At 39.1% G+C, this 13924-nt stretch overlaps 1 protein-coding gene across 2 annotated transcripts in view; it reads right to left on the reverse strand.

Moving 5' to 3' along the window:
- LOC140529878 (uricase) overlaps window positions 1-13679 on the reverse strand; it is a 43183-nt gene extending 29504 nt beyond the window's left edge. The window contains exons 1-2 of one of the 2 annotated variants that reach the window (XM_072648867.1): window positions 13532-13679; window positions 5903-5982 (exon numbers count right to left, since the gene is read on the reverse strand). Coding sequence is in view for 1 of the 2 variants with exons in the window: in XM_072648866.1 (XP_072504967.1) it covers window positions 13532-13558 (27 nt within the window). In the remaining variant the exon portion in view is untranslated. The remainder of the gene's footprint in view (window positions 1-5902; window positions 5983-13531) is intronic. The other variant, XM_072648866.1, reaches the window with a different exon arrangement.
- Window positions 13680-13924: the final 245 nt, after the last annotated feature.

Genomic DNA, 13924 nt, shown 5'->3' on the forward strand with positions numbered 1-13924 from the left:
GGTAGCAGCCGCTTTGTCATTTGGAGTTTTAGAGAATGGCCTAGAGAACTAAGAGATTAAATGACTTCTCCAGGGTCACATGGCCAGAAGGTTTTATAGATAAAACTTGAATATAAATTATCTTGACTTTAAGTCTCAGGCTCAATTTACTTTCATTCAATGGAAAAAGTCTCACAAATGGATTAATATTATATTAGCCTACATGCAAGGAGAGAAGGTTTTTTTCTAACTTTGTTTTCCAGAATATAATATTGGGTAATAATTAGATAATGAGTTGAACAAATAGCCCTTTTACATAGAGGTGGCTTAGAGGAGTCTCTATTGACATCTAATGCAGGTGTGACCAAGTCACTCCCCAAATCAATAAAGTGTATCGGCTCCCTTATTCTGTGATCAAATCCATACTCTTCTGTTTTTGAAGCTTTTCACAACCTTAATCTGCCTACCTTTTGTAGCCCCATTATATATTACTCTGTGCCACATTCTAGGGTCCAGTCCAACTAGCTTTCTTCCTCAGACATGGCGCTATGCCTTGGCCAGTGTCCATTCCAAGTAGACATTCTTACCTTTTCTCCACCTTAAATAATTCCTCACTTCCTTCAAAACTCAGTTCAAGTGACTGTCTTCTACATGAAGTCCATCCCGATTCCCCCAATTGCCAGTGTGGGGCATGAGATAAAGTAGTGGACCAGAGTCTGGAAAACTCACATTCCAATCCAATTCTACCTATGTCTGCCTTGGTTTCCTCAATTGCAAAATAAGAATAATAGCACCCACCTCACAGAGTTGTGAGGAAAAAATGAGATAACATTTGTAAAATACTTAGCATAGTACCTGGCACATAACAAGTGCCCATTTCTTTTTGTTCTCGAAATTACCATGTATTTTCTTTTGCCTTTATTCTACATGTACTTTTATCTCCCTTCATTTCTCAACAATTTCTTTCCTGGACATCATCATCATCATCACTGCCCCCAGAGACTCATCTTCCCATGACCACACTGGCTCTGAAACTCACACCTCCTCAGTACCTTCCTTCACGTGGGGCCCCTCCCTCTCTCTGGTTGAGAGTGGAAGGCAGCTAGTGGGGAGCTTCTTCCAGATCCTCTATTTAAGGAGGGGCTGCAGGGCAGCCACCTTGATATTTCTGATCTGCATGCAAAATTTCTTTTCATATGTTGTCTTTCCCCCATTAGACTATAAGCTCCTTGAGGGCAGAGACTATCTTTTGCCTTTCTTTGTATCCACTCTGCTTAGCACAGTGCTTGGCACATAGTGTGTGTGTTTGTCCTTTGTTGCTAAAGAAGACCATGTCATCAGAGAAATAATGACATGACTTGCACTTTGTTTTGAGTGAGGGAGGGCTGTGCAGGTCACCAGCCTCACTTCTCCTCCAGAGCCATCTGAATTCAGTGACCCGATATTCTTTAGGATGACTGAAGATGACCCAGGATGAGGCAATTGGGGTTAAGTGACTTGTTCAAGGTCACACAGCTAATGAGTGTCAAGTGTCTGAGGTGACATTTGAACTCAGGTCCTCCTGACTCCTGCACTGGTGCTCTATCCACTGCACCATCTATAGCTGCTCCTTGGCACACAGTAGGTGTTTAATAAATGATTGTTGTTTGATTGACTGATTGAACACTAGCACAAAGTCTTTACCTCTGATTCCCCAAGGACAAAGTTTTGTTTCCTCAGCCATGTCTGTGAGCCCAAAGGAATAAAGCACCAGAAATTGGAGTAAAAGGGGACAGGAAGGAATCTCTAGATACTTCAAAAGTGAACCCAGGCTGAAGAAAAACTCCCTGCAGAAAAGAGGCATTTTTCTTATGGATGTTTAATATAAATGATGGATTTTTATTTCTCCAGTCTGAAAAGAAGGTGAGTGGGTGATATCTTATCTTCAAGCCAATTGAAGAATTATTAAACCATTTGTTAGGTGAAACAGGTTGTGTCTGTAGGTTCAACAGCAGGACTGGTTTAGTCATACTTAAGAATAATAGACTTAGAGTTGGAAATGACTTTAGAAGTCATCTGGTCCAATCCACTCATTTTACTGGTGAAAAAACTCAGGCACAGAGAGAAAAAGCAACACCCAAGTTCCCATGGCCAGTGAACCAAGGTTCAGACTTAGGTTGTCTGTCTCCAAATCCATGGTTTCCCCCATTATGCCAAGAAGGAGACCTTTGATCACCCTGGTTTGCCTTGGTCTATCAACCATCAACCAGCAATCAGCAAAGAGCACAGAGCAATAGTTGATCTGGCTGTCCAACCAAATGTTTGTTTATGCATATGTGTGTGTATTTATATGTATATTTGCGTTCATATATATGTTTATGTCTATACACACACAGAGAGATCTGATTAATTAAATATATATGTATATGTATCTATCTATAGTAACAGTAGAATTTCTGTTACACATCATGTCTTCCCTCGCTGCCCACAGGGTACATGCTCCTCGAGAATAGGAAGTGCTGTCCTTGAAACCCCAGCACCATCCCTGATAATCATTCAAAAGATTTCAGACTAATGATCCACACTGTGAGGGAGTAGAAAAGATATTCCTTTGGATGGATGGACATCCATAGAGCTCATCCATCAATCAGTTCATATATCTTGGACAGGTTGATTAATAGTAACAACAATAAAAATAATAGCTAACATTTGTAAGATTTGCAAAGCACTTTACGTATGTTAACTAATTGGGTACTCACGACAACCCTATGAGATAGGTGCTATTTATTATTTTCATTTTACAGATGAGGAAACTGAGACTGAGAGAAGTTGAATGTCTTGCTCAGGGTCACAGTGTTTGAGACAGGTCTGAAACTCAGGTTTTTCTGCCTCTGTGTCCTGCACTCTATCTGCTGCACCACCTACCTCTGTCTTCATTAACTAATCAACTGACAAATATTATGAAGTACCTATGTTTTGCCAAACACTGTATGTACTACCAGCATGGGGAAATCCAAGGTAAAGAATATAACAGTAAACAAAAAAGCCAGTTTCTTGGGATTGTAGTATCCATGAAGGGCTGAGATGTGTAATAAAGCTGGAAAGGTAAGATGGGGGAAGACTGAAGAACTCCTAATTCCAGAGGCATCTATACTTCATACTTGAAGTAATGAGGTGGAGTAATTGAGTAGTAACAGTCACTCCCATGCTTTGGGAAAATTCCTTTGGCAGCGCTGTGAAGACTTTGTTAGAATGGGGGGAGACTTGAGGTAGAGTCCAATGAAAAGATCATTGCAATCACTCAGTCAAGAAATCATCAGGAAATGAACCAAGGTTATGACTGTATGAATGGAGAGAAGACGATTGCATACAAGAAACATTGTGAACAGAGAACAATGTGGCAAATGATTAGATAGGATGCCAAGAGGCAGTGAGGAGTGGAGGACAGCACCAAGATGGTGACACTAGGTGACAGGAAGTGTGGTGAGGTCATTGACAGATAAAAGAAAGTTCATGAAATGGGGGAAGTTGAAATAAAAAATAATGAGTTATTTCAAACATTTTAAGTCCAAGTTGGACTAAGTTGAAGCTCAGGACTAAATAGATAGATCTAGGAGTCATCAACATAGAAATGGTAACCAAACGCAAGTGAACTGATGCAAATGGACAAGAAACTGGGTCTAAAATAGATCAGAGAAAGGCAAGCATGCTGGATATCTTTGGGGAATTTCATGGTGCTTTTAAGGACCCCAGACTTCTTGAGACAAAGACCTAGCTTTTTTTTTTTTAGCACCAATATTCTTTCAGTGATGTATGACAAATGACAATGAGTCATTTGATATCAACAGTGTCCAACAACTCCAAGGCAAGTATCACACAAAGGTCAGTGGAGAATTGGTTGGTGAGCATGAGCAGGCTGCAGCCCACTGAAGAATTACAGAGGACATACTGTTCAAACGATGAAACCACCAGAGAAATGTACAGTCAGAAAAATACAAAAAAAGATGGACTAATGATGCAACAAAAGCCAGGATAACCAATGGACAAAGTCTGCTTACTCCACTGGCATCCATGAACTATAAGAACTAGAGGCAGTCCCCTGGAATGGAGGCTGTTTGGGAAAGATGTGGGCAAGAATTGCCCAGGATAAGTAGGCATGGATGGACAGGAATAGTCTGCAGCACAAGAGATAGTACAGATAGAGATTCATCAAAGTGACAAAGTATAAAATCTGCACCATTTACTAGGAAGATGGTATAACTGCGCAAATAACTCAAATAAAAAGAATACTGGATCTGAATTCTGGAGAGAGTTGAGTTGAAATTCCAACTCTGCAAGTTATTTTGAGATCTCAGAGCCTCAGCATCCTCATCTGCATAATGAGGTTAATACACAACTGGCTACCTGAGGTTGTCATGAGGAAAGCATTTTAAATTTCATCAAACTATGCAGCCATTTTCTCTCTTTCTCCCCAAACCTTTTTCCCTCAGTTTTCTTCAGGCTTTCTGAAATAACTAACCGAACCAATCTATATTTATTAATATCAGGGAAATTTTTTTTTTAATTGAACATTGACTGAAAAATTTCCTCCTGCAGTTTGTATGGGGGTGGGGTGGTGAGAGTGGGAAGTGAATAGAGAACTAATCCTTTTTTTTTTTTTGAAACAATTGGGGTTAAGTGACTTGCCCAAGGTCACACAGGTAGTAAGTATCTGAGACCAGATGAGAACTAGTCTTGAAGCAAGCAAGACCTGAGTTCTGATTTTTCTTTTGATTCATACTGGTTGTATGATCTTGAACAAGCCATTTAACCTTGATGCCTTGGGTAAAGGATTTTATTCATCTAGCAGCTGCCAATGCCAAGGAAATCATGGACCTGGAACCCACCTCTCTTCCTAAAACACAGTGGAGATCTGGTATTAGTATTATTTTGTCCCCAAAGACATAGCCTGCGAAGCTAGAATGCATCATGGACTGAGCTCTATATTTATGATTCTCATGAAAAATAAATCCTACACATGCCTGTACTGGTCGCTGTTGTCCCTATGTCCTGTCTTCCCTATAGGGAAACAACCGGACTTTATGTTACTCATGAGCCCGAAATTATTCTGATCAAGTTAAAACCTTCGCAGAATTGCCCTGCAGAGGAAGCGCCAGATGTGGAGCTGCTCGGAGAAGATTTCAATGTTTGGAACAGCCTTGTTTCGTCTTTCTGGCTGGCTTCCTTTCGCTCAGGCTCTGACGGGTGGGTTTGTTTTGTTGTTTGTTTCGCTTGTTGTGTTAGACGTTTCTTCGCAGTGTCTACGCCCCCGTCAGCTGCCAGAGGGAAATACTTCAATCTTCATATTTCGTTTTGCATTTTTTTCTGATATTAATAAATGTGGTTTGTTTGCGATTTGTTTTTCTGAAAGCCTGAGGAAAATCGAGGGAAAATTGTTTGGGGAGATAGGGGGAAAAACTGCCATACACTTTGATGAGATAGAGGGAGCAGAACTGCAGCTCCATCTAAAAAGACAGTATCTTTCCCCCTCCCTCATCCCTATCTCTCAACAACGATGTGAAAATACGCACTTACAAAGCCTGCTAAACATCACCTTGGGGAGAATTGTAGGCTGGGTCTTTAGAACACTTCACACCTGTGTAAATAGCCATATGCTGAGGCGAGAATGTCTCCAAGAGCAAACTGCACTGAGAATTAGAAAACCGATTTCCTTTCTCTGATTCTGTAATTTTATTAAATTAATTTTATTTAATTAATTTCAGGAGGATCTGCTGAGTGCTCACCTCAGAGTTCTCACCTCTAAAATGGGAGAGAACCATGGTAGCTAGCATTTAAGCTTGGCCAAGTGCTTTCCAAATAATATCTCATATATCTTTACAACTACAACTATAATCTCCTTTTTTCAGTTAAGTAAGTTGAGGTAGACAGAGATTAAATGACTTACCCAGAGTCTGGCTAGATTTGAACATTGGTTTTTCTTGATTCCAGACCCAGGACTCTATCCACTGTGCCACTTAGACGCCTCTAAATAGGGGATAAGAATTCATTCCAGCTACAAAGAACATTGGCTGTGCATAGAGAAAAATACATAGCATACCTCAACAACAAGGGGCTTTGGAAAGAGTGATGGATTCAGAGCTAATGGTCCTTGGTTCAGATCCCAACCCTACTATTTATGACTGCAGGATCATGGACCCGTACCTTCACTTTGCAAGGCCTGGCTTTCATTATCTGCAAAAGGAGGGGGCTGGGCTATATGAATACTAAGGTCTCTTTCAGCTCTAAGCCAATATCCTAAGTTATTATTGCTTTGGTGAGTCTTACTAGAAGTAACAATCACATATTAGTGAACCAGGAACAACGATAGGTCAAAAAGCTGTAGCCAAGGGGCTAGTTTCCTGATTTACCCCCAAATCTACTGCCTTTGGCCAACAAGGATCCAAATACTCCCAAATCATACAATAAGAGCATTACCTCAACCTGTCTGGAAAGGGAAACTACCCTGAGTATTTGTAGACATGAGGTCATAAAGGGATTTTGCCTAACAAATGTTTCACGAGCAGGATAATCGTACATCTACATCACTTACAGCAAGGAGAAAGAATGGCCTATTACATATTGAATAGTGAACTTTTAAAACAGCAGGTGCTACAGGTACACAATTATTGCCGTTTCTCTGCTTGTGTTACCTAGGGAGAGGAAATCATAAAGAAACGCCGACCGGAATGCTGATTTGCGTGCTAGTCTTTGCCACACTAGCAATGGCATCATGGAATGAGGAGTCAGCAAAAAAAGTCGAATTCTTGGCCTCAACCTCTGGTATGAAAAGGTTAAACCCATCATGCTCAATTCCATGGGTCATCCTTGGATAAATCATTAGACTTCCGGGAGCCTTTGTTCAGCGGAGGAGTAAAGGCAGGAAGGAACCTGGGTTCAAATCTCAGCCATGACATTTACTTGTTATTGAACCACAGACAAAATACAGTATCTTACTTCTCTGAATCTCAATTTCTTCATCTGTGAAACAGGCACGATAATAATGTCCATATACTATCAATCAACTTCACAGGTTTGTTCTGGGGACCAAATGAGAATGTTTGTAAAGTATTTTGGAAACATCCAGCACTCAACAAATGTAAGCTATTAGGTCAGGGGTTCTTAACCTTTTTAGAGCTATGAACTCCATTTGGGAATCTGATGAAGCCTGTGTACCTCTTCTTAGCATGAAATAAAATACAAAGGATTTTGAAGGAAGCCAATTATACTGAAATATAGTTACCAAGATATTTTTAAAAGCAATTCAAACACCCTACGTTAAGAACACTGAAGCTAGATAAATTGTAAATTTCTTTCCAGCTTAACTCAATTCTAAGATCTAGGTTGTTTTCTTAAGATGGATTTGGTTAAAATAAATACTGGCCACTTCATTCCCAGTTAATCTGTGGGTAAAACATAATTGCAGTGAATGAACAGGGGGAAAAGAAGCACTCTATACCCAGCAGTGGAAATAGGGGAATAATAGTTAGCACTCATATGCTAGGAAACACACTTTAAAGTTTGTAAAGCGTTTTATAAATTTACAAATATTTTACAAATTTAGGGAGCTAAAATTTTACAAATTATCTCATTAGATCTTCTCGATAACCCTGAGAGATAGGGATTACTATTTCCTATTTTACAGATAAGGAAACTGAAGCAGAGGTGAAGTAACTTGTCCAGAGTCACCCTGCTAGGAAGTGTCTGAGGCTGGATTTGAACATGGGTCTTCCTGACTCCAGATTCAGTGCCCTGTGCCTTATGCTACCCCACACACCCTTCACAGCACCTTCTAAGAAAATGCCCTGCATACCACAACTCTTATTCTGATTTTCCTAATAAGAGGAAGATCCTATTTCAATAATGCTTTAAAGTTTACTAAGCACTTTTCTCACAACTTTGTGAAATAAGTAGTAGGGGTATTCATATCCCCATGTAACTGTCATGTATGAGATGGAGAAGGACTACATTTTTCACAATGTCTGGATCAATGCCCAAATGCTCTTGTAAGGGAACAAAGCTGTATACTCAGAACAACACTGGGAAGTGGAACTTCTGGGGTTGACAAAGGACAGCAATGAGATGGAGAATGAATGGATATCTCTGCAAGGGATGGTTGTGATTGTGTGTGATGAGAAGGAATGAAGACGAGCAAGCTAGGAGTTATATGGTGACCATGACCAAAAGAAAGAGTCTTCAGATACTTGAACAGTTTGTAAGTTGGGATGCCAAGGCTGTCTGAACTGCACTCTCTTAAAGCAATTCACTCCATATTCAGAAAGACAAAGAGAGATGGAGATAAATAAAGAGACAAAAACAGTGAGACAGAGATAGAGACAGAAAGAGACAAAGAAAGAGAAAGAAATAGAGAAAGAGTGGGAAAGGTAGAAAAAGAAAAAAGAGGCAAAGAGTAAAAGAGAGACAGAGAAGGATAGAGAAGAAAAGACTTTGCCTATATTTTTCATAAACAATCATTAGGAGTTAGAAAGGAAGTGGAGATAAGTAGAGATGAGATTGTATTCATTCAAAAATATAGACTATGATTGCTTTCTCTTGCTTTACTATTTATTTCTGCCCAATTACACTTTTTAAGCAAAGAAATCCATGTATCACTTTCAACACTGTTATTTTCTTGGATCTGTTAGCATAGTAAATAACCAAATACAGAAAGGTGAGTTCATTTCAAGTGTTCCCAGGGTTTTAACTGGGTGGGAGAAAAGCAAGCCTGATCACGTATTTGACTGTGAAATTCGTCATGATTTGAACTCAAGTCTGAGAGGGTCCAGAGATAATTAAACCATGACCTCAGTACTCCTATGACATGGGCAACAGTCGTTAAACAAATGAGAACAAATGAATGATCACATTAGGGTTCTCCTATCTTCACTTCCAATGGTCTTTCCCCATGCCATATTGTCTCTCCTTGATCGGGAGTCTTTTAAAATGTTGTTTTGTAAGTGGCTCAGGTTTTTAGATGGGCTATCTTTAAAAGACAGGGATGTCTGAGAATATTTGAAGGCTAACTTTATTCACCTATCTACATTTTCCCTGCTGCTTCATGGTGGAGTAAAAGTTTAGCTCTGCTGCCTCCCTAAAATGCAAGACACCCTCAACTTGAAGAGTAACTTCTGCATGAAGAAGGACAAGAGAATTTACACAGGACTAGTCATTGCTTAGAATTCATTAGAATCAGGTCATCACAACATCATTCCTGTAGTCAGTTCTTAGGATATATTTATTGAACTTGAATTTTTAATTTGGAACAAAGTCACAGGCTGTTAGAAATATAAGTGGTATGATCTGTTTCAAATACCTCACTTTACTAATAAAGAAACTGAGATGAAAAGCTTTTGAATGACTTGATTAATATGGAAAATAGCAAAGGAAAGATACCAACCCAAGTCCTCTGATTTCAATTCCCATGATGTAGAAAGAAACATCACAGAACCACAGCAATTCAGAGTTAACCAGGATCTCCATGTCAATGTAATCCAAATCTTCCATGAAAAAGAACCTCCATCCCCAACAGTATATCCAGCAAGTGGCCATCATCACAGACCTTCAGTGAGGGGAAATCCACTACATCTCAAAGCAGCCCATTCCACCTTGAGACAGCTCTAATCATTAGAAAGTTCTTCCATTCATCAAGTTGAAAGTAGCCCCTTTGCAACTTCTGGCCGTTTATTACTCCTAGTTTTACCCACTGGAACTAAGCATTACAAATCTTTTCCCTCTTCTCCATGACAGCCTTTATTTCTTGAAGATAACTAGTAGGTTCCCCCTAAGTCTTCTTTTCCTCAAGCTTAAGAACCCCAGTTACTTCAACTCATCCTCTTTTGACATGAGCCCAAGGTCTTTTACTATCCTAATTGTCCTCCTTTATGAAATCTTACCTATATCCTCACTTTTGCTTTAATAATTTGATCAGGGTTAATTCAGAATTCTCATCTAAAATATTTTCCAATAATCTCCTCACTGTGACTAAATTTTGCATGATTTTTCATTTGTCATCCTGATGTTTTCCCCTTCCCCTATTTTTTGTGGTCCTCATCAGCTTTAGCTGCTCTTTCCTTTGGTCTATTACAACCTTCCTTTTACTTGTCAATCAGTATACTTATATCCCTTGCTCTACTGTATTCCTCGTATCAACAAAAGTGAAGTCCTCAGACCCTACACAGAGTAACACTGTTCTAGAGTTTCTGGGACAAAATAAAAACATGCCCTGCAAATTCACTCCAAGCTACTGAAACTACTCTTGAAGAAATGAAAGGAAGAGATAGATGCAGATCTTCAAATAGACTAGAAAGTCCAAGAGTTTCCTAAAAAATGTATAACCAGGGCATCCCAGTCCCTTAGCCAGGGCTCTGACATCCTTGTGGAGTAGTTTCATTTCCTCATTTGTCTTCTCAGGTTGACGTGGTTAGAGGACCAAGAAAGCAGATTTCATACATATGAGAAAGACACTGAAGTGTGTTGATACCCCTGACACTACTGATGCTAGACTTTATAATGGTCAGGGGGCACCGTATGGATAAGAGTTAGTTTCTGGGACATTTGAGAGTTCCTTATTTCAGTGATGAACTTTCAGGGACAGACAGAAGCATGGACAAAGAAAAATACTCAACCCTAAAAGAGGTTTGTGCTGAATCTTGGAATTGAATGTGTAGTCTATGTTACATGAAGTTAATACTTCTTCTTTGACTATACATTTACTAGTCTAATTAAATTATGTGTTTAGATTATGGCCTTAAATAAAAGTAGACAAATCAAATGAAGCAACATGAAAAGAAGGCAACAGCAGGGGACCAAGTAATAGGATCTGAGCAATAGAAGGACTGTCATACTCAGACTGAAATCTACAAAATCATGATAGTAAAGTTGTGTGAGCAAAGTGCTAATTAACTGGAAGCCATATGCTTTGAGTTTCTTCTTGTTACATAAGAACTTTTTCCTAGTTCACTATAGCTAGGCAAGAACCTAAGAACACATTGCTTATTTTTCTGGAAAAAATCAAATTGGTCAGGAGATAGAGTATTTTGCAAAGTAGCATGTTTCCCAGGCTTTAAAAGAAAGACAGAATTGAGAGAGGGAGGGAAAATCCAGAACTTGTCTCATCCTTCCATACAAAACCCAAATATTTTAAATTCATTTATGAAACCTCTACTCACCTTCAAAATATTCTGTTTTTAATAGTAAAATCTAAGGCAAATTTGAGTTTATGGTTGATTTCTTTAATTACAAATCCCTCTTCCACCCTGCCACTGCAACACTGTAGTTTCTTAAATAACTGTTGTTTACTGACTAATTAAATTCTGCTTGGCCACAGAGGGCAGAAGTAGAAGAAATTAATGCAAGTTGTAGAGAGTCATATTTGGTTTGAATGGAAAGGAAAATCCCCAATAATCAATTAATCAAAATGGTTACTTTGGGAAGCATGGGTTCTATATCACAGTCTTCAGGCTGTGATTTGTCCTTCATTCTCAAAGAGGACTATGACATCAGGAAAATGATGCCATGACTTGCAAGTGAATTGGATTTAAATGAGGGAGGGTTATGTAGTCACCAGCTTTACCTTCTCCTCCAGAGCCATCTAAGTCTAGTGGTCAGATATAGATCAGGACAAATGGAGATGGCTCGAGATGCAATAGGAGACCTTGGCCCTTTTAAGCAAAGGTTCTGAGTTCTCACTTTGACTGAGGCAATGCCCATTCAGTGATTGAGACTCTTTATGAGTGAGTCAATGGATGGCCCCTTTAATCTAAAATAAAAATAAAATAAAATTGGGAGGAGAAGACCCTCAGAATTTCTAGCCAAAAGAAAAACAGTTGTTATTTGCATTCACTCTGAGTTATCAGGACTCAAAAAATATCCATTAAGTGGTGCTTGGGCAGGGATTTATTGTCCAATCATGGACAGCCAGAGTGAATTGGGTTTAAGGCATGGTCTCTAAGAAAGAAATGTATATCATGACATGTTTCAGTCATCAAAATTTACCTTGATTTGGCCAGAGTATGCTGAGATAAGGGCATGATACCCTATTTGGAGAGAGGAAATACAGGGAGAGGAGGGGAGGAAGAAGAAGGGGAGGGGAGGGGAGATCCATGATTTTGAAAGTATGGGTATAATGTCAACTGATATAACCCATAAGCCCCTAGGCTTTAGCCATTCACTTCTCAACCCCTGGCAATTTGACTTGCAAGCTCACCACTCAACTGAAACTATTTTTCAGGATCACCAATGCTAAAACAGGTGGCCTCTTCTAAATTCTTACTTTTCTTCACCTCACTGAAGCCGTTGACATCTTTTGTTACCCTCCTCTTGGATACTCCCTCTCCCTTGGCTTTTGTGACATTGCTTTTTTCTGCTTGCCCAACTGCTCCTTCGCAATTTCCTTTACTGGACCATCATCCTTTCCCTACTCCCTGAATGTGTCTCACCCTCCCCAAGGTTCTGGCTTGAACTGGATTAAGTGAAGTAGATTGTTTCGTGAATTGCTCTGGCTCCCAAAATTCCTCCGTATGACATTTGACCCAACACTAACATTTTGGAAATCCTTAAAATGTAACTGGATTAAAAAAAAGGAACAAAATTTCCTGTAAATATGTCATACCAATATGAACTATATCTATATCTATATCCCTATGCCTTAGGATTGAAAGAAATATAAAGAATAAGATTAAAAGAATTAGCATCAGTTTAATACTCCACCAAAATAAACAGATATGTATTCTGGGTCCCAGAGAATGTGATAGTTATATTCACTAAAAACCCTAAAAGCAGTAATTTTAAGTGACCTCAAGAGGTATCAAAAAATACTCAAAAAGTTTTCAAATCAAAATAATATTTAATTAACTTTAATTTTAAAAAATAAACATCAATAATGTAGCTCCTATGAAAGTACCAAAAGGCATTGTGAAGTGACATTAAATATAAAGGATGACAATTTCAAATGGTTGAGATTCATCAAAATTTTGGAATGTGCCCAAACCATATAAGACCTGTACCTATGGTGGTCATAGGGAAAGCTGATGGGGCCCCTGGGTTTGGAAAATGATTTAACAGGGAACAAAAATGTTGCCTATTGTTTGCAGGGTTTAGCTTGAGCCAAACCCAAAGGTGTTTGTCTGACTAAGGTAGATATTAATTTATCTTTTGGAGGAGCCTTCAAAGGGAACCAGGCTTGAGATCATACCTTGTCCGAAAGAATCTTAGGAAGCTAAGGCAACTCCTTGGACCCTCAGTGCCAATGCAGATTCATTGTAAAGATGAATGCCAAGAGTCCTCTTTGGTCTAGACTCAAGAATGGTTCCTAATCCTCAAAGTGATTCTAATCTCAACCTCTATCCCCAATACTGACTCAGAAGCAGAGCCAACTACTGAGTGGGTTGTGAGACTTTACTATTCCTTTCATTTTTTCCCTCTACACCTGGCCTTCTGGTGGAAAATCATTCTTTTAAACCAATACATTAAAGGCAATGGTTTCCATGTCTCTCTACTTTTTATCTCCCCTCACCCCCTCAAACAAGGTAATTCTCACCTTTTCATATTCATAGTCATGGGGCATTTTCACTTATTCTTCAGATTCTGTTTTAGGAGTGATGAGAATGAATCCCTTGGACAAAATACCTATTGGTGATGGGTTTTTTTTATTTGCATGGAAGGGTAGAAGGTCAGCATTGTGTATTTGTTCCCTATCATAGGCTCCAATAAGCTATTGGAGCTCTTTAAGCTAAAGCTACACTTTGAATGGTTTAGTCTGGGAGGTGGAGAGGACATGTCAATAACCCAATGAGCCACACTTTGATTTTAACCCTTTCCTTTACTGTCAAATAAGCAGTTACCTCAAATAAATGACCATTTACTTCCAGAAGGGAAAAGGACAAGTGGTTTTCCCAAGTCATTATTTATCTTTTATTACCCCTTTAGAAGG

Source organism: Notamacropus eugenii, chromosome 2 (genome assembly GCF_028372415.1).
Source record: "Notamacropus eugenii isolate mMacEug1 chromosome 2, mMacEug1.pri_v2, whole genome shotgun sequence".
Taxonomy (NCBI): Eukaryota; Metazoa; Chordata; class Mammalia; order Diprotodontia; family Macropodidae; genus Notamacropus; species Notamacropus eugenii.